The sequence below is a fragment of the Jatropha curcas genome, chromosome 2 (assembly GCF_041381405.1).
Source record: "Jatropha curcas cultivar XTBG-Jc1 chromosome 2, XTBG_Jcur_1.0, whole genome shotgun sequence".
Lineage (NCBI taxonomy): Eukaryota > Viridiplantae > Streptophyta > Magnoliopsida > Malpighiales > Euphorbiaceae > Jatropha > Jatropha curcas.
In genome coordinates, this window is record NC_143152.1 from 1,061,467 (window position 1) to 1,087,720 (window position 26,254).

The window sequence follows — 26,254 nt, forward strand, 5'->3', positions numbered from 1 at the left end:
TAAGATATATCACTACTATGTGATGAAGAGCAATAAAAGTAAAATACTCTGTTGTGCAATGTCGCCGTTCTGAGTAATAAATTAACATTTCATTTTTTTTTTTTGGGGGGGTAATATGCGATTATTCTTGCTCATGTTGGCCTTGTTTGTTGTTTGACCTTAAAGTTTGAGAATTTATAGTTCTCTTTATTTGTTTATTTCTCTTTTCTTGTGTTTTTTTAAATGAAGGGCTTCCAGCTTTATTGTATAAAAGGGTATCCATTTACCAAGTATTGTGGAAGTTCTCTGGAAAAAGAAAATGCTTTAGCCATTTGGCTTTTTATGAAAAGAAAAAAAAAGAAAGTCACCCAACTTGCTTTGTTGAGCAACACATTATCTTCAAGAAATGAAAAAGATTTCTGCACCCAGCCTCCCTGATTTTTTTTCCCCCCTCGTAACCAAAAGGCATTGAAAAAGCTACCCTAGACGTTTGTACAAGAATTTCACACTATCAATCATGAGATATATGGAAAAGAGTTGTACAGTATCAAGATAACACTTACAAGCTGATTTAAAAATGTATCAAAACCAAAATGTTCTTTAGCTTGAAATGGTATTAGTGGGAAACACCTTTTGGATGAACTCTAGGAAGCGACTGGAGTAAAATGTTGGATCCACAGCAGAGATGGACAGGGAATCGAACTGAAGAGATTTGTATGCATGTTCTATCTTCTTACTCATGTTGTACTCTTGCAGTATATCAATTATGCCTAGATAAAGAACAACGTCGTATGCTTCGTGGAATGTCTCTTTTTCCTCTTTCCCTGGAATCTGCTCTGCCCTTGCAGGCATGTTCACACCAAGCTGGATTTGGAGTCTGTCATGAAGTTTCAAGTTGGATTTGAGTATGCTAATGGAAAAAGAACTTGAAACAGACTTTTGCCGCTGGAGGATAGTATATGGTTATGGCATTTCAACAAGAAACAGACTTTTGAGTATAGATGTGATGTCATACCTTGCTGTACCAGGAAGAACGAGATCCACTTCCTCATCACCAAATGCTCGCAATCGACTTCCTCTGATGTGAGGACCCACAACAACACTATTATCATCTGTTCCATGGGGTACCAAGAGAAGACCTTGTGGATAATTTTCATCTTCTATTGTATCTGCTAGTAAAATCGTCAGCAGCAAGTTTCCATAATCAGAAATGATGTGTGCGCGTGTGTGTGTGTGTGTGTGTGTGTGTGTGACAAATTCTACAAGCTATGAAGAGGGTGATTTGTAAGTTAATGCAAGATTAGTCCCTAGACCAAATCCAACAAATTTCACATGGACGTTGTGATGGATTTGGTTTATTGCTGACCCATGATATGCAATACGATTATAAAGAATAATTATTGAGCAAACACTCCATGTAGGAAACACAATGGCAAGCGAGCTATCAAATTCATTTTAAACAGGGCGACAGTTTCAGTTCCTTTATAATTCAAAACTTACAATTGAACCGCAGATAAGAAGAAAATTGGTTTTGCATGCCACACAAACTAGACATATTATCTGATCTCGATCTTTTTTGTATCTTTTTCCCACCCTCTGTCAAAGCTTTCAATGATAGAAAAGACACTTTATGGCTAGCTAATATGACATACTAACAGAACATCATATATTAAATAAGATACCCACCATCCTCTGCCAACACTCCCAATCCTTCAGCTCTCAAGCTTCGACGGTAGGACATCAGAGATTGCAGGTGTTGGGGGGCTCGATAATGCACCCCAAGCAAAAGGCTATAATCCATAATGTGTTGTGCTTCCAAAAATTTACTGTCAATTTCAATCTGCCTGCATCAAGGTATATATTTAAGAAAAAGACAATTGTATTAGCAGATCATGATAAGCCTACTAGCATGAAGACAAAATTGATACTTGAAATGCTGGACATGCATGTTCTCACAAATGGAATTGAGCACATTTTTATGTGCTTTTGCAAAGACAAAACATGACAATATTACAAACATAAATGTTTAATAATAAGGTTCTCACATACTGTTGATTTTGAATTGACTTCAAAAGTGTAAGAGACTCGGAATGTCTTTTTCTATGGTGGAATGAAGTAGAGAGCATCTAGATTCTTCTAGCACAAAAGTTTAATCATTTACCGTAAGCTATAATCCTTAAGGGATAGTTGAAACACAAGCATTCTATAGAGATTTGGGTGTACAGAAGGTATGATTTATAAGAACTAAACAATGTGATCTCAGACTCAGAGATATGGTTGTGAAACTTTTGGATAATCCCCACTTTTGGATACAAGTCAGATTGACTGAGTTAGGTGTTTTTGCAAACTGCAGCACTGCATGCTTAGATTGTGTTGTGATACTTGCATATCTCTACATCTACTAAATATTTCTATATGTATATATATGTATATATATACTCATTTCTTACATATAAGTAAAGAGGAGGACCTCAAGATTATCAAATAGATAAATGTGAACATAAAATTAGGAAACAACAATAGTTTCAATAGCTTATAAATCAATACTTACTTCAATAAAGCTTCACGCCAAGAAGGTTCCAAGTAAAAGCAGTAGTTTAGATCCAAGTCCTTCAATGTTGTGTTCTCGTCAATTTCAATTTTGTCTGTAGAACGACCTAGCGATGAACCTTTCAAATCGAACCTTCGGTGGATCCTCAATTCTGTGCAGAACATATTTCCCATCACTACAAAGCGAAACTGCAATATAGGAAATAGTTATATGAAATCAGGTTTCAAAAAATGAAGCTCTAGAACATCGATATGTTGCAAAATTCAATCCAGGAAACATTTCTCAGAACTGCTTACACATACCATGTGGAGATAAAATCATAACTGGTCACAACATTATCATTCAACTAACAGGCCATGGACATGGATAAAAGTTGCTATTCACACTGATAATTACCTTTTGACCACTTGAGGGTTTGATCCTGTGAAGACCAAAAAATTTTGTTATAAGTGTGTTTTCATATGATCGCACATGATGGTGATAATCTGGAAGCATCTTCAGGAGTACCTGTCAATATGAACTCTGGTGAGTAGACCTTAATATCATGAAATAAAACATTTTGAGAAAGAAAAGCAATTATAGGTTCAAATATGAGGAATCTATCTAGAAGAAATAACAAAAGAATCAACGAAGAATATTCAAATAACAAAAGAATCAACAAAGGATATTCAGTGTACCAAAACGTAGAAGTCTCAATCCAGCTATCTACAGAGAGCAAAGGGGGTTTTTTTCCTCACTCAAATGCTCTTCTGTAGTGTTCCCTCCAAACAAACCAAAAAAAGTAAAGGATTCAAAAAAACCAGAAAAACTTTTTGCCCCTTTTATACAACATGATCATCCTATTGTCTTCTGAGAACATATATCAGTCTAGAGTAGACCTGATACTACCTAAGGAAATGCAACAGATCAGCAGGAGAACTAGCACTGACAATCAGCACTTCCAACCACAATTTTGGTTGCCAATGATTAAACGTAGAGCACAATATTAAGCAAGGAAAAGTAGAAGAGAATCTTTCCAGAAAAATCTTCCATTTTCTTTCTTTTGTTTTCTTTCTCTTCTTGAGATTTTTCACTACACCTATTCACTGATACAATCCACATTTTTTACCCTTTCAGAGATTGTCAATTTCGAAGTCCTGAAATTCCATGCATCTAACGGCTTCATTCCCAATATAATCTTGTCCATTTCGTTTCTTGACTATTCTTTAAAATGTACATACACAGTAAGACTACTTTGAGTCAACGTATACTAGACCCTCTCTATCTAAATGTTATCCTCCTTTTCATTTAATTGTGGTCTTGTATAAATGTCAAGAATGAAAATAGAGAAGATCGCTAATTTCCGTTTTCCAATCAGCAGCATTCCTCTCGAACTTCACATCTCAATTCAACATTCTTGTTGAGTACTGGAAACAAGAAATTACAGTTGTATCTGATGCCAATCTCTAGTCCAATTGCCATTTCCATTTCAGAAAGAGGGGCAAACTTTCTATCTGGAAATGTTTGACCTATTTACCTTACTCAAACAAAAAAATACTTGGCATTAGCATTACATAGCACCAATACATGGGAGCTATGAAAGAGTACCATCTTTTTAAAAAAAAAAAAAAAGTTGTCCAGACAAAGACACACCAACGCTGATGTACTCTACGAGTTCATGTAAGGAATCTGTGGCAACATTTTAGTCGACTCAATTTCAAAACTCTTTTATAAGTTCACCCAGTCAGAAAAAGAGAAAACAAAAAAGCATCTTTATTTGACACTTAATATGGCTCGAAAAATTCAAGGTTTATAAAGAGATGGCAAACCTTTACTTCGGATTTCCGGAGTGTCTTAATCATGAAGCGATCATCTTGAGACAGGAAAAAAATGCTACCACTTTTACCAGGAGATGAAAGTTCCCTAAGAGCATCATTTCCACAAATGGACATCATGTAGTCGGCAGCATCTATCTTGAACATCTCCCTTAAATTCCTACATTTAGAAGGCATAAATGTCAACATTAAGAGAAAAGCCAAGCACAAGATCCACAGATATACTAAACGAACCTGCATACTTAAGGGAACAAAATAAATGAAAAAATTGCCATTCCCTATAAAAGAGAAGTAGAGAATATCAATGCACAATTATGACCTCAATAATGCAACCAGTAAAGTGTACTAAATGAGCGATCATATACACTTTATGTAGGCATAAGTATGCCCGAACTAACATTTTTTAAAAATTTAATTGTTGCATTGAAAAATTAATGTGCTGTCTCTTATGCTTAATTTGAGCAATAATGCAAGTTTGATAGAAAAAGTGCAAGAAACTGCAGATATGTAAAAATAATAAAATAGCCTGTTTGACATATACATATAGCAATGGAAAAATTGGGTTGAACTTACAAGAATGCAAAGATAATGTATCAAACAAATCAAATTAGCTGCTTGGGAATTCTCAAATTGTAATAAGTCTAAGGCCAACGAACAAACCTGAAAACCATTGGGCAGTAATCTTTCCACTTAAAGTCATCTGATTGGTGAGGTGGTGTTAACTGCGATCCATCTTTTGGAAAATGCATCCAAAAGCTTGCTCTTGGACCAAAATCTGATGAGCGAACTTCTCGCCTCTGCACGGGAGTGATTTTACCAACAGTATACCTGATCACATTCAAATACTGCATTAAAGAAGAACTCAACAATCATGAATCATTCAGCTAAAGACAAACTTTTTGCAAACCACAAATTTAGGAAAAAGAAGAGAGTGCAGCCTTATCAGGAAACCCAGCTACATTTAAAATCAGGGACAACTGGAATATAATATGTAAGATCCCGATTATGTGTTGAAGGATTAGACTACTGTGAATGCAGGAACATAATACAGTTTCAAAATAGCCTATACCTGATTCCAAGCTGCAAATTGAGCATCAGATCATAACTCCTATGCCCTTTAATGATTGTTTCACCAGGCCTCTTAACCTCTTTTGCAAGTTTCTTTTGCCGCCGTCTGGCTCTTCTAGACGATGATGAAAAACTATTATTTATCACAAGTTCATTAATTAGAACACCTTGCATATATTCACGTTCCAAGATTGGCGGTACATTTGTTTCAACCTCTTTCTCCATGCCTTCAAAGACAGAGTCAGATAGCTCTAATGATGAATCATGTCCTATCACTTTTTCAATAGATACCTCAAGACTCCAACGCCTTTCTAGGGAAACATTTCTGTTGCAAGACTGCTCCAAAGTTAGCAAGTTTCCCTTAGATAGTTTACTAGATACAGTATGACGAGACCCCTGGTCCCCACTGATCTTGACATTCCCCATATCCACTGATGATGCATGATGGATATGTGCATGGTTCTGCTTTCTTAAATCTGGCAGTAACCCTCTTTTTCTCAGAGCATTCAAGTACCGTTCCTGTATAGCCGGATACCGGCTTCCTTTTGGATAAAATGATCCTTTTCCATCTTTGAGACCATGTGTCCAAGTTCCAGCATAGCTACCACCATCGTTCCATGTATATACTCCAAATCCATGCATCATGCCATTCAACCAGCTTCCCTCAAATGAGTCGCCATTTATCCACGTAAGAGTCCCTTTACCAGTCATTTTACCTCCTTTCATATTCCCTAGATAAACATTGCCATTTGCCCAGGTATACTTGCCAGGTCCTTCTGGCGTTCCCTGGATCCAAGAGCCCTCAAAGATATCTCCATTAGGAAAAACTTGGTATCCTAATCCATGCTTGAGATTCAACCGCCATCTTCCTTTATAGGTCATACTATTGGAAGCAATATAGGTCCCTGTACCATGCATATAACCGCCTGAAAATTCACCCTCATAAGCAGCTCCGGAAGGCCATTGAATTTTTCCATTTCCATGCCTCATCCCCCGTCTCCACTCTCCATCATAAATACAACCATCAGACCAAACATATTTCCCCTTGCCTTCAGGTACATTTCCAAGCAATGACCCACAATAATGTTCCCCATTGGTAAGAACAAGCTCCCCAACTCTAAAGGATGCAGCTTCGGAAGAAGCATGGGCAGCTTCACCATTGGTTAATACAGATAAATGGTCTCCATCAGAGATGATATCAACAGACTTCGTTCTGTCTGCAGAAGTTAGTGTCCGTTCAACAAAATTATCAGCAATGGCCACAGGGCCAGACATGCATAATGCCCAAAAGGTTCCAATTTGTCACAAGATTACAACTAAACTAAATTTCTCATTGGCTATTCAACAATCAATGCCATAAGAAGATCTTACAATGAGATTCTGATGATATCTTTAAATCTCCATGGCCTTTGATCTGCGCAAGAAGACAGGATGAAAGCAAGATTCTGATGTCAAAACAAATAATTCCAATACCATCAGAATTTTAAGATACTTACACAAGTACAAACGAAAGCTACTATGAAGCCTTAAACAAAGCAAGACTCCAACTTTATAGTTCAGAAAAAGATATCAAGGTATAAAAGAACATATCATACAACAAAGATAACACTACAAACTTACTGTGTAAACACTTTTTGCAGGAAAAAAGGAAGAATAAAATTATACTTCAAAGTCCAGAATAGACAATAATTAAACATAAAATCAAGATCTATGAAAAGGCAGAAGTCAACTACCTTTAACCAAAAAAAGAAAAGGAAAAAGCAAAAAAGAGAAAGGGTTCTGTTAGCAAAACTGTCTTTTGAAATTCCACAAACCAAAGAAAATTAAAATAAAAATTTGGGAAAGCAACTGATTTTCTGCATTCACCAGAAAAAAACAAATAATCCTCAGAGCCAATATCCTATCCCCGTCATTTCAATCTCTTATTTCCAGGAAAAAAATATAAATTATATTGATCCAGTTCCAAATAAATCCTAATTGAGCAGGATCAACGGGCTACTGGTCCCAACTATCAACTTTTTTAACTTTTTGCCGAATTTTCTTTTCCTTTTACTGAACTATAACCATTAATTCCGAAATCTAGTCAACTCTAGTCCTCCAAACATCATGAACCACAAAAATCTGAGCTACCAAACACACTAGAAATCAATAATGCAATCATCCACCAAATTTTACCTCACCTTCCGATCACAAATCTTCTTTGCTAAAAACAACACTAAACAGACTAAACATAAGAAGAAGAATAAAGATCTCCAAAAACTGATACTAACACACTCACAATCCAAATTGTACAAATACACATATTATTGCAGAAATTCACATATATACATACTAACGAAGAGCGAGAGAAAGAGTATACCTATACACATACAGATGAAAAAGTTTTAGTCGTTAGCTAGGCTATGAAAGTCTTAGCGTTCTTTTCAAAAGTTTAGACTTTTGAAGCTCAATCTTTTCTATGTTAAGAACCAGAGAGATAGAGAGCTACTCTTCTTCTTACACGAAAATCTAAATATTACAGTTCATTTTCAACTGTATTTATATATAGCGTTTAGCTGAAATGACGGATGTGCCACCAAGATGGGTCAGTTTTTACTTTTTTCACTTTTTTTTATTATTTTGACAGTTAATGGTAATAATTAGGGAGATTGGCTTAACTCTTAAATTAGTAGGAAGGCGATAAAACGTCGCTAACCGTTCCTCTATTTCTAGAACACGACTTGTCGTTTTTTCTAAAAGCGTGGGGTTTCTTTGACCTAGAGTTTGTTGTGCTAGATTGTGACCTAGGGCCCATTATTTCTTAAAATTATATTAATATTTAATCACAATAAAGAAAAATCGTAAAGGCATATAATTTTTGGGTTGACGCATGAGGGTGATATTAACCTATACTCTAGTATTATAGTACACTTTTCAAAAGATTTTTTGAGTACTTGGGTCCACCACTCCACCTTATTAAGCAATAAAATTTTGTTGTGGTTTAGATTCACTTGTTAAAATTTTTGAATACACAGGACTCCAATGAGGGCTATATATAAATTATTTGCCGACTTTGCACGTAATCAATTTTTGTTTTAACTTATTAAATACTTTAATTTATAAAATTATACTTATTAAATATTTTGTTTGACCATTAAATATCTGAACTGAGAAAGTAAATTAATTAAACACTTATTGAATAATTGAAAAATGTAAAAGTTATTGTTACACAAGTTGTATTAATCTTACGTCAAATCAATATTTTGCATATCAAAATTAAAAATTTTAAAAATTATTGTTGTCAATGTGAGAAGGTGACTTAAACTCTAAAAGTTAATTCAAACATTATGTTACCGAACACTATAAAAAATAATATTTAGACTACTTCAAAAGCTACTGCAGGGGACAATCTAAATCTTTTCTTATATTAATTTATGCTGACTATACTTATTGGGTGTGTTTAATGTATTCAATAAATGATAATAAGTATTTCCTTTGACTTAGGTGTACACTTGTGGGTCCATTTTTAGTTAGGCAAGAAATTTTATGTAGTATACTTAAATCATGCAACTCTTTTAGTCCAAAAAGGAGTTTATTAAAAGCACATATAGCTCCACAAGCACCAATCTAATTAAATTACTAAACGTTCTATTTTAAAATGAATGTGACTTTCTCATTGTTGCTGATTTTTTTAAGTGGAAAATGGATTAAAGAATTGAAGATTGGAGTGGAATGGTGATTTTTTTTTTTTTTATTAGATACTTTATTAATGGGTTAAAGTGGGATGATTAGCTACTCATTAGCATGTCCATGCTGTGTGTTAAAAGATAATTTAGTGGATGATAAGCTATCTTGCATGTGTCAATAGAACTCTTATGCCATTATTCTAAGAGGAACCAAATAATGAAACTAAGGTTGTGATGTGTATTCTAATATACATTATTTATACTAAGTGGCACTTACCCAATTCTTAGGTATAGGTTCATAATTGTTTTTTGCTTTTTTCCATCAATATCACTTGTACGAGATTAATTTTATTTCGGAATTTTTAATTTCTTTCCACATAAGCATCACTCAAAGAGACAAATGTCTTCCAAAGTAGTGACAACGTTTCAACAAATTTGATGCGATGCTAGAATTCATTTCATTATGTGAATCAAGATATAGATCATTTTGTCGATATCTGGGCTAAGAGATGTATAGATACAAGAATGCCTTTCTTGCTTGGATTTGATTTCTACTGTGAGGCTATATGATATTTTGTTTAATTGTTATTGTTTCTTATTTCAAGAAAAGACTTCAATCTGATGTATAATTTATAGGGTTTTTTTTTTTTTCTTATTAGTATTTTCAAGTTAGGTTAGATGTATTAGAGAGGCCTAGTGGCCTGGGTTTAGATGCTTATTATGTTAAGTTTTCTTAGAATGTTAATAATTAAAAAAAAAGGTTTTGCCAATAAAAATTTTAAAAAAAAAAAAAACTCTATAGATTCTTAGATTTGTAAATTTTTAAAAAATGATGGGATACTAATTTTTCACATTGATTTGTTAGGAGTTTGATGTCTATGATTAGGCATCTTAAGAAAAAAAATTCCATATATAAAGGAGAAAACTTTATTTATTTATTTATTTATTTTAATCAAAGTTTAATTTTATTGATAGTATTATCAATTATTGAAACATTAAAATTACCCTGTGCATTTAAATTTTTTTATTCACTCAAATGAACGAATATTACAAAGTGATCGGGCATATTCAAACTAATTTATTATTAGTCAAATTAGATAATTAATAAATTTCCACTTGTATATTAATAAATTACAACTTGTTTTATAAAATAATAATAATAATAAATTACAACTTGTATAATTTATAGTTAGACGAATTTAAGATACATCTGTTGCTTTACCTTGTACATTAATATATTAACTATTTGAATAAAATAGTTTGAACCATAATTTCAAATAAACTTTTATTGAGCGTGAGGGTTCCTTTTTCTTTTCTTTTCTTTTTCTTTTAACAATCAACCTTGTACATTATATATATATATATAATTATTACCTCTTTTGATTTTATTGAAATTATGCAACATGCACATGGCAAATGGTAAAATTGGCAGGTACAGATTCATTAGGACTCTTATGAAGATGGGACCAAAGAGCCATATGTTCCCACTTCCACTTTCATTCTTTCATCATGTTGTAATTATTATGAATCATATGCATTTCTGAAAGGATAAGATTTTAACTCCATATGGATGCCTTCAATTTCTTCTTACCCAACCATACTTTAAACTCAATATATATATATATATATATATATATATATGACACCCATAAGGTCCTAATTTATAAATGTTAATGGTATCTTAGGATTAACCTCTTTTTAAGAGGTGGTGTCCTTCAACACTTAGAGGAGCTCCTGTGTCAATCACTTCCATTCCTCACATTAGACTATCTGTGGTACTTTCCGTGACTTGATCGAACTAAGCCTTCGCAATTTCAGAATTTCTCTGCTGAATGGTCTGTTTTCCTGAATCGGAATATTCTCCGTTACGTATTCTCTATAAAGATAAAAAAAAGATTGCAAAAAAATATAAAACTCTTGTTATAGTAATTTTAAACCTCACTTCTTTTCGTGTTAAGTTTGTGTCCGTTTCATGGTCAATATAATCCGACTATTATTTGTAGCTTTAAGAACTACGAGAATTATCCCATTAAAGTTTATCTGTTCAACCACACAATCTCATAGATCTCTTAACCTCACTTCTTTGTATTGATTTCGTCTATTGAAAAATATATTATTCTTGAAAAATTTATCTATATTAAATTAAATATACAAAAAAAAGAGACTTTACATCTTTACCAATTTGGTAAGTTTGGTTAACTACATATTAGACTACTAATTCTTTTCACTGTTACACAATTTTTCTCATTAATTATTATCTAATTAAATGCAAATAGCTTATAGCCTACTTTTATAAAATTTCTAGTAATTTCTTCTAAAAAAATATAAAATTATCAATTTTATAAATAATTGAAAGTCGATCTCCTAATATGAAAAAATGAAAATATTTAAATATGAATATTTCATTCTCTTTTAAAAATTATCATACCAACAGAAAAATAAAAGTAGTCTAAATAAATAATCATTAAAAGGGAAAGGAAAATGCACTAAATAGTTTAAGAGAATCAATTAATATTTAATTCTCTTCCTCTTTGTTTTAATTTGCTTGATTTACATATTTTAATTTCAATTTTCTTTTAAATTAATCTTGATTATATAATGTGAATTAAGTGTGACATGTCATAGTAATGTCCTTATCAACAAATTATAAATGCACGGTCGGTAAATTAATATAAATATATAACTAAATAAATATTGCTAAGCAAGTTGTCCCTTTTGAATTCTGGATGCCGGCAACCGCCCATTTTCCACCGCCGATTACTATATTTATATTATTCTCATATTATGTTTTATAATATATAATGATATGTTACAACCAGGTATGTTTTGATTAGTCTTCTCGCTAGTTCGCTAGTATAAAAAGTGAAATGTTTCAAATTCGAGTTATTTCAAAAATAAAAAATTTTTCACTAATTTAATGAGTAAAAAAAAAAAAAAGATGCTATGCAGTTCATAATGTTATTTCAGTTTATCGGGCTTCCTAATAGATAAAAAAATTATATAATGGTATGTCTAATGATCTCATCTCACACTAAATAATAAAAAAATAAAAATATCATCCATCACTATATAGCTAAGTTTCATTGTCATTGGCCCACATTCATCTACCTTATAATATTTCTCTTTGAGATTATTTGATGTTTATTGTTAAGTTTCATTGTCATTAGCACTTAATTATAGAATGCAAAATTAAAATTTTCCTTTGTAGTTTATATTTATAGTGACTATGAAGTTGTAGCTTCTCATTTGCTCTCCAATATAATAATTTGTAAATTAAATTATAATTTAATTTTAAAGATATTTTTTAAATACATATATCAATTTTGAAATGTATATTTATTTTTTTTTTTTGAAGAATTGACATATGAAAATTTTTATATTTTTAATCCTATTTCAAATATATCAATGAACCACTTGATGAATTAACTATGTTTATTAGTTTCCATTGAACAAACTTTCCCTAGAAAAATATTTGAAAGGTTTGAAATTTTCTATAAGAAAATTCTCCAACTCAATGATCGAATTGGGTTTTCCTCTTGCAATCATTTGTTTATATTTTGTCCATCACAATAAATAACAGGATAAAGACAAATGAATATGACTAGTACAAACTTTGAATTAGGAATATGAAATCAGAAATGCTTTTAACATATCCAAAAATTGAAATATTATATAATTTGCGAAATGATAATTAATAAATTGGAATTTCTTCTAAAAAGCAAATACATAAGAAAATGGAAATTTAATTGTGTGTCAAACTAATAAATTAATACTAATTCTCATCAAGTACATCACTAATCGCTTAATTAAGCTTCATCCAAATCATATTCGTTCGTCACATACTTTGTGCACAAGTTTTACAAGAAACCATGATGTGCAATACTTAAAACTCGAAAGCAACGAAACTAAATTGAATTAAAACACGTAATTAATTATTTTCATATTTTATATATATAAATAAAAGTAATTCGTAAAATATATTTTCATATTTGATGAAGATAATATATATTTTAAAGTCAATCAGGTGAAATTCGGTTAATATTCTGAATAACGTGGAAAAGTGGGAATCGAGTTTCAAATATAGGATTGGAATCCATAGTGCCTCCCAGCAAATTATACAAAAGAAAAGAATCATGTATGTTCTGTTTTTGGGCATTCAATATGGGCTTAAAGAAAAAAAGGTCTTAGAATAAAACGGACCTGGGTTGGGCTCTATTTGGGGTTATTAGTTCAATCGAGCCTTTACGAACAAGCGACATGTCATGCACGTGAGAAAATTGTTTATTTGTCGACGGATTATTTTTCGCATGTCAGAAAGTTAAGCAGACGAATTGTCGTTTCGATGATTTTAGTCGGCTCTTAAACCCTTAAAACCTCAGGAAACTTTAAAGTTGAATCAATGAACTAAAAACTGGTTCGCAGCCATAGCAGAAGAAAATAAGCAAAGACAAGAGCTGCAATGGTGAAGGCGTACCTGAGGTATGAGCCAGCGGCGTCGTTTGGTGTAATAGCATCAGTAGAATCAAACATAGAGTATGATAATTCCGGCAAGCATCTTCTATCTCCGGCGCTCGAAAAGATTGGAGTTTGGCACGTACGTCAAGGCATCTGCACCAAAACGCTAATTCCTTCTACCTCCTCTCGCGGGGGTACCTCCCTCGCAGTCACCTGTATTGCATCTTCTAATTCCTCTCTGGTATTTAATCAATTGCTCTCTTTGTCTTTTCTTTGGTTCTTGATAAAGGAAATGGGAAAAAGAGGAGACAGAAGGAAATTTAGTTGGTTAGGTTTAGTGGAGAACTGAAGTAAAAAGCTAATTTCTTTGTTTAAAATAGCCGGTGAAGTTTGCTACTTTAATCCAAACTGCTCCTTTTTTAGCTTTACATGTTCAAATTTAGTGTCTTTTCAATTAGCTGTTTGTTTTTACAAAACGAAGACACGAGAGAGTGAAGTGCCTTTTCAATTTGAATGCAGGTAGCTAGTGGGTATGCTGATGGTAGTATAAGAATTTGGGATGGTGAAAAAGGAACATGTGAGACCACATTGAATGGACACAAAGGGGCTGTCACTGTTCTACGGTATAATAAGTCTGGGGCTATACTCGCATCTGGAAGTAAAGATAATGATATTATACTGTGGGATGTGGTTGGAGAGACTGGCCTTTTTCGCCTTCGTGGCCATCGTGACCAGGTTTGTTATGACATGTTTTTAATGAAGTTAATGAATTATGTCCTTTACTGGGTGTATTTCGGCATTCTTGTTGTTATATCTGTTTTGTGTTTTGATGATTTTCTTATTGCAGATCACTGACCTTGTATTCCTAGAATCTGGTAAAAAACTTGTTAGTTCCTCCAAAGACAAGTTTTTGAGAGTTTGGGATCTTGAAACACAGCACTGTATGCAAATAATTAGCGGCCATCACAGTGAAATTTGGTCAATTGATGTTGATCCAGAAGAAAGATTTTTGGTTTCTGGTTCTGCAGACCCAGAACTTCGATTTTATATGCTTAAGCATGATTTGGGAGATGGGCAAGCCTTATCCATTGAAAATGGAACTGCGATTATAAAAAATGGAGATCCTTCTTCTCAAAATAAGTGGGAAGTTTTGAAGCTTTTTGGTGAAATTCAGAGGCAAAGTAAGGATAGAGTTGCAACTGTGAGATTCAATAAGTCAGGAAATTTGCTGGTTTGTCAGGTGGCTGGAAAGACAGTGGATGTATTCCATGTGCTGGATGAGAATGAAGCAAAACGCAAAGCAAAGCGTAGGCTTAATAGAAAGAAAGAGAAAAAATCAAAAAAAGGGACGGTTGAGTTAACTGAAAATAAAGATGTAACTCTTCAAACTGAAGAAGATGGAGGTGCCCTCACGGTTACAGTACCTGATGTTTTCAAGCTTCTTCAAACTGTTCGTGCAACCAAAAAGATTTGTTCCATCTCCTTTAGTCCAATTATTCCGAAAAACTCCTTGGCTACTTTAGCATTGTCTTTGAATAATAATTTATTGGAATTTTATTCTATTGAAAGCAATACAGCTACAAAATCTCTATCTATTGAGCTCCAGGGGCACCGTTCTGATGTCAGAAGTGTTACACTTAGTTCAGACAATAGTATTCTGATGTCAACAAGTCACAATGCAATAAAGTTTTGGAATCCAAGTACTGGTTCTTGTCTTCGAACTATTGATTCTGGTTATGGACTGTGTGGCTTAATTGTTCCACATAATAAGTATGCACTTGTTGGAACCAAAGATGGGAAAATAGAAATTGTTGAAATTGGGAGTGGTACTTGCATAGAGGTACTGGAAGCTCACGGTGGTTCAGTACGCTCTATTGCTTCCATTCCAAATGAAAATGGTTTTGTCACAGGCAGTGCAGATCATGATGTTAAGTTCTGGGAGTACCAAGTCAAGCAGAAAATTGGTCAGGTATGGTTCTTGATACACCATCGCTTCATGCTAATGTTATGTATCATTTGTTTTCATTTTCTTTATAAAGTCAAACTATTACCACATTAAAATCCTTTTTATTTAAACAAATTATCCAACTCTGCTTTAACAAAATATGTCAGAGTTTATGATAATCGCTAGAAAATTTTCATGTTCTATTAAGTTTATAATCATTTGAAAAAATTATAACTTTCTAGTGTACTTTTGGAATTTACAAGTTGCTAACAAATGGTTATGACTTGAATTAAGATAAGCAGCTTTTGAATTTGATTTCTTAGTTAGATTGTTTCTGTTTAACTTACAGGATACTAAGCACCTTGTGGTGTCAAATGTGAAAACTATGAAGATGAATGATGACGTCCTAGTGGTTGCAGTTAGCCCTGATGCAAAATATATTGCCATTGCACTATTGGATTGCACAGTGAAGGTTAAATTGACTCCCTCAACCTTTTCATTTTAGAATTTTATTCTTTTCTCAGTCATTTGGCTATATGTGTTCTAGTGGTTGCAGCTTTTTATTTTTTATTTCTTTTTACCTCAAGTTTTTGCTAGGTTGCATGTATTCTTATTCTAACTTTTAAGGGAAATGGAGGGCAACTGTCCATCCTGTAGCTTGGCTCTGGCAATAGTCAAATTCACAAAAAGAAAAGGAGGTGAAAGAGCATCGCTGGTTTAAAAATAAAATAATGAGGATAAAGACTGAAAATTAATCGATCAATGCAATATTTATCCTTTATTATCTTATGATGGAAACTTAGGAAAAAAATGCCTAGCGTTAGAACTTATTTACCAAATTAGGACCTTGGAGCCAAGATTTTTTGCTTGGTTGTAACCATTTTTGGTTACTTCTACTCGGAATTTTATTCTAAAGCACCTGTGTTAAATGAGGATTTTGACACGGTATCTCTGACATTGGAAGAATTAGCAAAACCTATGAAAGTTTGGAAATAATGGTGCCCAACAAGCAAACACATATCATATTCAATGCACCCTCTGTGGAAAGAACTGGTATATTGCTACGGGAATACTGTAGTGCTTGAATAAATTGTATGTATGGAAATCTGTATTCCTCAAAGTCACTAATTGTACTGTTACACTGCATCTATTGTTTTCAGGTTTTCTTCATGGATACACTTAAATTTTTCCTTGCGCTATATGGTCATAAACTGCCAGTTCTGTGCATGGATATTTCATCAGATGGAGATTTGATTGTTACTGGTTCCGCAGACAAAAATTTGAAGATTTGGGGTATGGATTTTGGTGACTGCCATAAATCCCTTTTTGCCCATTCTGATAGGTGCGACATATTTATATTCTCACATGAACTGGATAATATTTTTCTGTCAGTAATGGCTTCTCTAGATTAGTAAAACTTTTGGCATGTGTAAAATTCTGATGAGCTGTTGCTGCAGTGTTATGGCAGTGCAATTTGTGCGCAGTACCCATTATGTGTTCAGTGTTGGGAAAGATCGCCTTGTAAAATACTGGGATGCTGATAAGTTTGAGCTGCTTTTAACTCTTGAGGGACATCATGCAGATATTTGGTGTCTTGCAATCAGCAATCGTGGTGATTTTGTTGTCACTGGTTCTCATGACCGGTCCATACGTCGCTGGGATCGGACTGAAGAGCCATTTTTCATTGAGGTATTATCTTCTTGATTTATTTATTGTGTTAGCTAGTTTGTTTCTCCTAATGCTATCCTGATGCAGTTAATATTTGATAGTCATTAGTTCTTAGCAGTAAAAGATTTGATACAGATATATTTTAGAGTCATTGGTTCTTAGCAGTAAAAGGTATCATTTGATTTTGCAGGAGGAGAAGGAAAAAAGATTGGAAGAAATGTTTGAGGCTGACCTTGAAAATGCATTTGAAAACAGATATGCGTTGAAGGAAGAACTACCAGAGGAGGGAGCTGTGGCCTTGGCAGGAAAGAAAACTCAAGAAACCCTTACAGCAACTGACATAATTATTGATGCATTAGATGCAGCAGAGGTGGAATTGAATCGTATTGCTGAGCATGAGGTATGTTGTTTCTTCTCTGTGTTCAAGTTTGCTGAGCATAAGGATTTTTTTTTTTTTTTCCAAAGAAGATAGTGAACATTTTGTTTTTCAGGTGATTATCATACTAGGTTACATAGTTGCCCTTGAGTGCTGGAGGGCTTATAATTAAGTGCATTGGACTTCACTTGGTTAAGCATGGGTGTGTTGCTACCCAGTACCCATCTTCTTGATGACATGAGTTCTCCTTGAATTAGTATTAGGTTTTACGGGGGACAATATGATCTGTAGTTTTAATACCTGTTATTTATTTTTGGAGTACTGTATACAGCTTCCAGGAAAGTTACGGGGGACAATATGATCTGTAGTTTTAATACCTGTTATTTATTTTTGGAGTACTGTATACAGCTTCCAGGAAAGTTAAAAACTGATCCATACATGGGGTAGTGATATTTTAGAATCAATTATGGCTACAAGAAATTTTTTTGCAGACAAAGTGTTTGAAATAATATGATGCTTCGACAGTTGCTAAATGCATTCTGTTGCTTAGACTCAATGCACCATAGGTATGAGTAGAAAATATACATTAGATTAGATACAGCAAAGGAAGCATGGTCCTGTCATGTCCCACCAAGATGATTTGATAATGACCGTGAAGTCCTTTGATCTTCAATGTAGATTTCTTTTTTTTATGAAAATGGAACTTTGTTTTTAAGAGGGAGATTTCATTCTTTGAATGAGAGATTAGATTTGTCATAAAAGTCATAAAATAGACTGGTTTTTGGGAGAGAATGTAAGAGGGAGAGAACACAAAGAGAGAGAGAGAGAGAGTGAGAGAGAGTTGAGTTCAAGGTTATATCACTTGCTTATCTTGAGACATGTGGCCTTCAGTCACTTTTTCATCCCATATAAGTTTTATGTGGCAAAAGCATTATTTGTGGGCTACAGGTGGCAGAATAGGCCCTTTATTTTACAATTTACCCTGTTTAGCCTAATATAGGATCTTTCCTAACAATTGAATTCTAGACTACCTAGTTATTTGCACTAGTCAGATTATTGAATTAGACCGAATTGATATGTCTGTATTTTTATTTTCCAGGAGGAGGAACCTAGGGGAAGAGTTGCTGAATTCCAACCAAATCCTATTTTGCATGGGCTTGCTCCATCTGATTATGTTCTTCGTGCACTTTCAAATGTTCACACCAATGATCTGGAGCAGACATTACTGGTACGTAAACTGTGTGATTTTCCTGAAAGTCATCTGATACAGGCAAACTAAGGGTTATATTGGGGCATTCATTGATATTGGAGATGAACTAGTTACTGTATGACTACCATTTTAAATAATAAATTTTTTTAGGGACCCTGGACATAATCTTAATTTCAACAAGTCAAAATCATTCTTAGCAGGTTTGAACCTCCTATATATTAATAGGTTTTGTGGATCAGTCTTTCCAGTTCTGAATTATGGTTCATATGTCATGTTTCTTCCATGTCATTTTTGTCTCAGACCTATGTGGCATGCAGTCAATTTTTAGGTGCTAATTAGATTCCACACTTGAAAAATTAAGCTGGCCAAGTTGTCAACCAGCTATTCTGCGTTAAGCTAGTGCAATAGATTTCTTTCCAAGTAAAAGTTCCCGAAACATATACTTGGAATGCACATGGTCACTGTTGCTGCTGACACCTCACTGTGTCTCATTTTCTTAATGTCTTCATTCAGAGGTAAAATAGATGCCACTTACTCTGGAATCAAATGAATGTGTGAGTATGTGTGTGAGAGAGAGACACACAGAGCTTGTTACTTCTAGAACTTAATTGTTTTGAGAACTAAGAAAAAATTCACCTTTTCCCACTGCCTAATGATTGTGCTCTCAAGACTGTTCTTAAGTTGATAACCTATCAATTTCTGGTTTTGCATTTTTTCTTGAAACTCTAAGCATAAGTGGTTTTCTTTGCAGGCTTTACCATTCTCAGATGCTTTGAAGCTTCTCTCCTACTTGAAGGATTGGGCCTCAAATCCTGATAAGGTTGTGTGTCGTACAGAAACATTCAAATTGTGTGTTATAGATGCTTTCGTTTAATGTCATTTGATCTGGTTACCTGTTTAGTAGGGCTGTTTAGAATTAACCCGCATAAGCCGTAATCTTTCAAGTGTTAGATATTTTGTGAATACAAAGATACTATATATTAGTTTTTCATCCTGGATAGGACTTGTAGAAAAGCAAATTTAGTTGCTCAGGTTAAGTTGTGAATAGCCTTACTGTTCAGTTTCCATACAGAAATTGGTTTTTCCATCTACTTTGAATCTTGTTCATTACTTGCTCGTGAAAGAATGTGAGTGTCTATTTTACTTTTAGTTACTGTAGTTCTGTTGAAGTCATTACTTGTATTGCCTTCCAGGTCGAGCTTGTTTGTAGGGTTGCTACTGTGCTATTGCAGATACATCATAATCAGCTGATTACTACCCCAGCTGCAAGACCCATCTTGACTGTTCTTAAGGATATTCTTTATGCAAGAGTCAAGGTAATCACGTCGTCTTCCAGCAGGTTAATTTGATGTCATGTTTCTTTTGGATTAGATAATTGAATTTTTCAGGCAGAATGCAGCTATATAGATTTTAATTAAGTTGGGTGACAATTCAATTCTGACACTGGTACTGACATAGCATCTATGCATATGCATAGCATGTTGTACTTTGCCTCATAAATGTCATTTCGTTTTCCGCTATATTAATTAAAGATTGAAAAATTTGAAATTCCGCATTAACATGATATTTGAACTTGGCAGGAGTGCAAGGATATTCTTGGTTTCAATCTTGCAGCAATGGATCATCTCAAGGTGTGAATATGAGAATGACTTTTGATTGTGACTACTGAACTGAAAACAGTTGTTTCCTTTCTATTTATAAAAGAAATTTCCAATTTTTTTCCTACCTCTGGTTTTAAATATTTACTTATTTTGTTTTTTGGTCCTTTTAATGTATCAGCAATTGATGGCTTCAAGATCAGATGCACTCTTTCGTGATGCAAAAACAAAGTTGCTAGAAATCCGTTCGCAGCAGTCTAAACGTTTGGAAGCAAGGACTGATACAAGAGACGAGAAACGAAAAAAGAAAAAACAGAAGAAATAAATTGATGCACATACGTGGTCATGAGTAAGCAAGACTTCTGGGAAATGGAATAGTTGCATTGACTGAATAGATAATCAGTTAAATGACCGTGTTAAACACAACACCAATCTGAAAGCAGAATACTTTATATATATTGGTTTTTGATCAAAGCCATAACCACAAGTGGAAAAGAAATTGGCTGCAGGGAAGGTGGGTGGAATGCAGATGCCAACCTTTATGCATCGAAGCCTGCAATTTTGGAAGTCATTATTTAGTGAGAACCATCTCATCCTGCATGTAAAATTTGTAGCTTTTTTTAAGAAAATGAGCCAAAGTAGTTTCAGTTTCCCATAGCGTGGATGTTTATTTGTGAACATAATATTATTTATCAAATATATTAAAATCCACCTCTTGCAATTTTTCAGAGGGAAGTTATTCTAATAACACGATCTATACATCTAGCCTAATTGAAATTTGACCTGATGATGGAGTTGTTTTTTCTCAATCCTCCCCAGAGCTTAAAAATGTGGGATGTTTTATGCATTAGGTCTCCCTTTCTTAATGGAGTTGTTTGTGTAAAATGTGGTTCATATCTTTTCAAAGAGCTCTTCTATTTTCTCTTTAGACTTAGGTACTGTATTGTTTTTCTAATTGCTTCCATTTTTATTTTATTACCTAGTGCTCAATTTTCATTTCAATACAAGGTTAGATATAGAAAACAAGTTAGTGGAGTAGTAGTCTAAAGCTTGAGTGCTTGTTTCAGGGTGCAAGGGGTTCAGATATTTCCATGCACCAAAATAAAATGATGAAAGCAATAGAAAGAAATTTTGACTATGCAAATGTTAGAGGCTATTTATTATTAGCTTGAATTTATGTATGTACAGAAATGTTGTTATTACATCCAACGCTCAATTTTTTCCATTAGTAGTAATGACCAACATGAACTTCTTTTGAAGACCTCCAAACATATGATCAGCAATTAGGAGACAAGAATTAATTTGTCCATATGTATATGTAATAAGTTGCCCAGATTCCTTTATGATGCTCTACTTGAAGTTTTTGCCCTCAAAAGTCTGACCAAATTGCCAGTTCTTAGGGGCAACATGCCATGCAGTTGAGGATCTTCCATCGCTTGTTCTAACCCTGAAGGTGAGCGACTCTCCTTGCAGAATGCAACTGGTCTTCCAGGTAGTTCCCCAGTCACGTTCCATCTGGGTCCATTTCACCTTGTCACTTCCTTTCACTTGAAGACCAATAACATCTCCAGCTCCACCAACATTCCATACTGTCACCTGATAGAACCAAGGATTCCCATTTATTGTAAACCTGATTCCTCCTTTCTTCTGGCATGGAACCCTGCACTCAGAGAAAGTGACTTATATTTGAATAAATAGAAGCAAATGAAGTTCTTGTACATGATGACCTTTAAGTTAGGCAGGAAAAAGGAAAGGAAATATATAATCCAACCTGCGGTATTGGACAGGGATAACGCCGGCTGTGTAGTCTGCAAGATTATTGAAAACAGGCTTGGCTATGTCAAAATGCTCACATGGTGGGTTACACCATCCTCCATTGTCATTTGATAAAGACGGATTTGGTGGGCAACGATCTGTTGCTGTGATAATGATAGAACCTGGTTTGCACCATTTTGGCTCATCCTTACATTGAATTTCATAACAAGCACCACATGTTTGCCCATTTTTGAACAGAGCATCGCTTAGAGCTGCAGTGTTAAGGCCATAGCCTTCTGCTACAACATCTTTATAGTTGCATGCTCCTCCTGCACAGTTTAATGTTGTTAAGTTTAAGAATGAAAGAAAAAAGAAATCTAGTTTTGTAATTAGGCAGGGCCACCAAGTCGAATTGGGACTGGAACCTGCGTGAAAAATGGACTAGGATTGGCCAAAACTAGAATCAAAACCGAACCAGGGGCGGACCTAGGTAGTGGGTTTGTCACCCCAGAAATAAAAAAACAAAAAATCCTTTAAAAAAAATCTACATTTTGCTCTTTCAAAATATATTTTGCCTCTAAAAATTTTAAAAAATTTTGTTTTACTCTCAAACTTTATTTTCTAATTCCGCCTCTGAAAGAGGATAGGAATCGGTGCTCCCATGAATCAGAACCACCGGTTCCGGACCTTGGCCATGCATATTTGTAATGTGATGCAATGACATCCTAAAGCCATGGCTAGAAATGGTTTACCAAAGGAATTGGTGCTGCCTTCATAAAAGGTGGCACGAGCTTTGGTCCATGGTCCTGGCTTGAACTTTGGTTTCTTCGATTTGGCTACTGGAGAACTAAGCTGGCGTACAATTGCATGGTAAACACTTGCATGACAACTACTCAATGCAAAAGATAAAAGCAATATTGTGGCGTAGAGGGCTCTCAAAGGCGATGCCATGCTGCTCAGCAAATTAACAACTTTTGGCACTGCCTTTGGTTAATCTTCTTTTATTATCTAATTCTTTCAAAGAAAAAATAAATTCTTGTCTCTTTTCTTTATTTTGTTAGATCCTTGCAGGGGTTATGGATATTTATATTGATATTCTTTGCAAGTGTTTGTTATTGTTTTTGCTATTCTTAAGGCTAATTTTGACAGGATACTGTTGGATTTGGTCTTGTAGGTGAGCATGACCGTTCGCTCTGTTTGCTAATTTTAACACAAGAAGCTCAATCGTATGTGTATATTCTAGTTCCCACCTTCTAACTTTTCTTTGGTGGGAATATTTAGATTTATCAGGATAAACTTGGAGGCCTTGTTAGGCCTTTTTAATAAAACTATATCCTTATTTAAAGAAAAATCCAAATTCATTTCAGTTATTTCGTTAGACTCGGGTATCATTGAAGAAAATTTATAATTCTTTTCAAGAGATTATATGATGATATATAGGTATCGGTAAAACAATTTATATTTATCAACCCACAAACAAAGACATAAAATAATTAGTTAAAGGCTATCAACTTTGGTTGGGATAGAGTGGTCTCCACTCCTTTAATCAAAGGTCTCGACTTTAAACTTTGGGTATGGAAATTGTCAAGCCGAGAGTCACCCCTGTATGAGCCTCTCAGTACTCGAGCTGGACATAGTCGCAGTCCTTCAAAGACCGGTGGTCAGAGACCCAAAAAAAAAAAAAAAAAAGTTTAAGGATATATATATATATATATAACTGAGACCTAAACAATAGACTATCAAGCAAACAGCACATAAAAGCATTGCATGCTAATGAATTGGCTGTTCAGAGCAGCTAGAACAATTTCTCACACAGTCGCAATTAACTAACTCTCAATTATTAGTTCATGATAGATTTTGCATGAGTACAACAAGCATTAGCCAAGAGTTTCTATTAGGTAACAGATGATTAAAATCAAGAGTAATACACTTAAAAACGATGTATCAGTTGCTTGTATGCATCCTTATTTTTGGAGTAATACTCGATCTCCGCCTGCAAAAAACGAAAAACCCCATCATACTGCATATGAATTTAGGCAAATATCAAAGTTGCTTTTCTTTTAACTGACTCAAATGCATATTATTGCAGTAAAAATTGCCTTTCAACGTTAAAATGTTCTTGTTCTGAAACCATACCCAAATAAGAACAGAGGCACTCACGATTATCAATTAGAAAGCAAAATTTGAACATACCTTGCGAACTCCTTTTATAGCAACCAAAAGCTTTTCCCCAATTAGATTCTCGAAGACATTGTCTTTCTTGAGAGCTTCTAAAGACTCTGAAAGTGATTTAGGTAACCTGTGTGGTTTTGCATCTAGAATAGAAGGATTTGTATCTGTTTAAAAGTGAAAATAAGTATATATTGGCGAAAAGGGAAAAGTGGAATAGGCATGACTTTGCAACATTAATTATCAAAAGAACAGATAAGTCAAGCAGCAATATCAGTTATGAGAACATCATATTCAAAATCTTTTTTTTTTTTTTTTCTAATGCCTTTAATTTGAATTTAAATAATAAAAGCTTCAGTTTTTCAAAAGGTAAAAGGAAAAGAGCATCCCTAGTATCCGTAATGACTAATGAGTGATATAGCATTTGAATTACTGTGTAATCTTACCAACAGGTTCAGGAAGAGAAAGGTGCCTTCTAAGGCCATCAATACCAGCAGCAAGTATAGCAGCCAAGCCTAAGTATGGATTTGCACATCCATCGAAAGCTTTAATTTCAAAGTTGCTAACCAGACCATCTGAGATTCCTGGTGGGCAAGCAGTTCGTAATGGAGCTTCCCTGTTTTCTTTTCCCCAGCATTGATATGCTCCACTCCATGTATTTGGCTGTATTCGATCATAACTATAGAAATGACCAGAGATGGACATTAATAAGGATGGTTAGAAACAGCCCATTTAAAAACAGTAAAACAACAATGTCCAATGTATAACTGTTACTACATTTTGCATGTCTAAGATGATAGTTCAGAAACACAATCATGCGTAAGCATTTATTTCAGCAATAGTCAAGTAGAATGAATCAATATGCAGAAATAACTAGGCCCAAAGCCCCTGCAAGATAATTCCTTACAATCATATTATTTACAAAAATAATGGAATAGTATAGCATAAACTACCAAGAATTAAAACTATCATCAGAATGAAATGAAAACCTATTTGGAAGTGGTGCTGTGAAAGCCAAAATTGAAGGAAGGTGATGTAGAACCCCAGCCATAAACTGCTCCCCAACACTTGAAATTCCATGCTTAGAGGAACCACCAGATGCCATGAAAACATTTACTCCATTCTGCCACAGGCTGATATGAACGTGGGATCCAGAACCAATGTCATCCAGTGCATACCTAGGCAAGGGCAGAAATTAGTCATTTACCTAGATGATTTCGCTGTTACATCATAAGAGCCGGTTTGCACAAAGTTTGATGTAGCCTGATGAACTAATTGAGCATATAAAAGCAAACCGAACCGCAGCCGTGACAACAAAATCTTATGCAACAAAATATTAACCGTAATGGAACCAATAAAGATGGAACTGTCTATTTTAAATGAAATTATCTTTCTATAAGCACCTTTTTATCCTCAACATTCCAGGAACTCAACATATATTTTTTACAATTTATTTTCAGAATATTGTGATCAAGAAAACAAGTAACAGCCAGTATTAAGACAAAATCATGAACCTACTTGGGCATAAAAGTTGCCAATAATCCATGTTTCCTTGCAGTAGCCCTAATAACCTCACGGGCAAAAATTAGGTTATCGGCAGAGGACGAACAATCTGTGTGCCCCAAGGCCATTTCATATTGACCTTTTCCAGCTTCTTTGTGCAACTGCAACAGTTTTAAAAGCCAAGGAACCAACAAAAGCAGGAAAATTCAAATTATGTTGAAAAATATGTACACATGAGAGAGAGAATCCATAAGATATCAAATGGCATTGAAATGAAAAAGCAGTTACTTCTTAAATTAAGATTTAAGTTCAACTATTGCCTATGATTAATAGAAAGGTTATGGTTCCAAAGCTTTCATCAGTCCTTTATAAAAAGAAAACTTGCAAACAAAAGCTAAGAAACTAACAGTAGGGATAGGTATAGATTTTATGATGAAGTTGGCATACTTCTAATTTATCAGGAAATGAAACCCGAAATTTGAATGTAAATGTCAGCAG

At 34.2% G+C, this 26,254-nt stretch overlaps 4 protein-coding genes across 7 annotated transcripts in view; 1 reads left to right on the forward strand and 3 right to left on the reverse strand.

Annotated features, from left to right (window-relative positions):
* Positions 1–480: 480 nt before the first annotated feature.
* On the reverse strand, positions 481–7,931 carry PIP5K9 (phosphatidyl inositol monophosphate 5 kinase). Of its 2 annotated transcripts, none has more exons than XM_012227084.4 (9): positions 7,772–7,931; positions 5,414–6,826; positions 5,005–5,172; positions 4,339–4,504; positions 2,927–3,037; positions 2,531–2,718; positions 1,666–1,823; positions 995–1,148; positions 481–856 (listed from the first exon to the last, which is right to left on the reverse strand). In XM_012227084.4, the coding sequence occupies exons 2-9, from the start codon at positions 6,685–6,687 to the stop codon at positions 580–582; spliced, it is 2,496 nt and encodes an 831-aa protein (XP_012082474.1). In that variant the 5' UTR covers positions 6,688–6,826; positions 7,772–7,931; the 3' UTR covers positions 481–579. The 2 variants fall into 2 exon arrangements, with proteins under 2 accessions (XP_012082474.1, XP_020538152.1); XM_020682493.3 differs by having other exon boundaries at positions 995–1,151.
* A 5,525-nt stretch (positions 7,932–13,456) lies between these two features.
* Positions 13,457–21,077, forward strand: LOC105642296 (transducin family protein / WD-40 repeat family protein). The gene is made up of 12 exons (XM_012227090.4): positions 13,457–13,773; positions 14,052–14,267; positions 14,380–15,501; positions 15,827–15,949; positions 16,638–16,819; positions 16,935–17,166; positions 17,336–17,545; positions 18,621–18,749; positions 19,483–19,551; positions 19,925–20,047; positions 20,312–20,362; positions 20,511–21,077. Exons 1-12 carry the CDS (start codon positions 13,537–13,539, stop codon positions 20,652–20,654), a joined length of 2,838 nt encoding a protein of 945 aa, XP_012082480.1. The 5' UTR covers positions 13,457–13,536; the 3' UTR covers positions 20,655–21,077.
* A 381-nt stretch (positions 21,078–21,458) lies between these two features.
* LOC105642297 (expansin-A9) lies at positions 21,459–23,146 on the reverse strand. Its single transcript, XM_012227091.4, has 3 exons — positions 22,837–23,146; positions 22,101–22,413; positions 21,459–21,989 (listed from the first exon to the last, which is right to left on the reverse strand). The coding sequence occupies exons 1-3, from the start codon at positions 23,033–23,035 to the stop codon at positions 21,680–21,682; spliced, it is 822 nt and encodes a 273-aa protein (XP_012082481.1). The 5' UTR covers positions 23,036–23,146; the 3' UTR covers positions 21,459–21,679.
* Positions 23,147–23,821: 675 nt separating this feature from the next.
* NODGS (nodulin/glutamine synthase-like protein) overlaps positions 23,822–26,254 on the reverse strand; it is a 33,821-nt gene continuing 31,388 nt past the window's right edge. For all 3 annotated transcript variants that reach the window (XM_089717415.1, XM_089717414.1, XM_089717416.1), the window contains exons 14-18: positions 25,772–25,917; positions 25,243–25,431; positions 24,700–24,932; positions 24,278–24,420; positions 23,822–24,077 (exon numbers count right to left, since the gene is read on the reverse strand). In XM_089717415.1, coding sequence (XP_089573541.1) covers positions 24,015–24,077; positions 24,278–24,420; positions 24,700–24,932; positions 25,243–25,431; positions 25,772–25,917 — 774 coding nt within the window. In that variant the 3' untranslated portion in view covers positions 23,822–24,014. The remainder of the gene's footprint in view (positions 24,078–24,277; positions 24,421–24,699; positions 24,933–25,242; positions 25,432–25,771; positions 25,918–26,254) is intronic.

Bases quoted from the DNA above. Each gene is read 5' to 3' on its own strand.
- LOC105642297 (XM_012227091.4), bottom strand. From the start codon at position 23,035: ATGGCATCGCCTTTGAGAGCCCTCTACGCCACAATATTGCTTTTATCT. The intron at 22,414-22,836 runs GTAAACCATTTC...TAAACTGTGCAG, and splicing joins AGGCAGCACCAATTCCTTTG to GAGGAGCATGCAACTATAAA. The intron at 21,990-22,100 runs GTTGGATTATAT...CTCTGAGTGCAG, and splicing joins ATCCCTGTCCAATACCGCAG to GGTTCCATGCCAGAAGAAAG.
- PIP5K9 (XM_020682493.3), bottom strand. From the start codon at position 6,687: ATGTCTGGCCCTGTGGCCATTGCTGATAATTTTGTTGAACGGACACTA. The intron at 4,505-5,004 runs GTTTGTTCGTTG...TTCTAAATGTAG, and splicing joins TACTGCCCAATGGTTTTCAG to GAATTTAAGGGAGATGTTCA. The intron at 1,152-1,665 runs GTGGGTATCTTA...CGATTTTACTAG, and splicing joins GGGAGTGTTGGCAGAGGATG to CAGATACAATAGAAGATGAA.
- LOC105642296 (XM_012227090.4), top strand. From the start codon at position 13,537: ATGGTGAAGGCGTACCTGAGGTATGAGCCAGCGGCGTCGTTTGGTGTA. The intron at 14,268-14,379 runs GTTTGTTATGAC...TTCTTATTGCAG, and splicing joins TTCGTGGCCATCGTGACCAG to ATCACTGACCTTGTATTCCT. The intron at 18,750-19,482 runs GTACGTAAACTG...TTTTCTTTGCAG, and splicing joins ATCTGGAGCAGACATTACTG to GCTTTACCATTCTCAGATGC.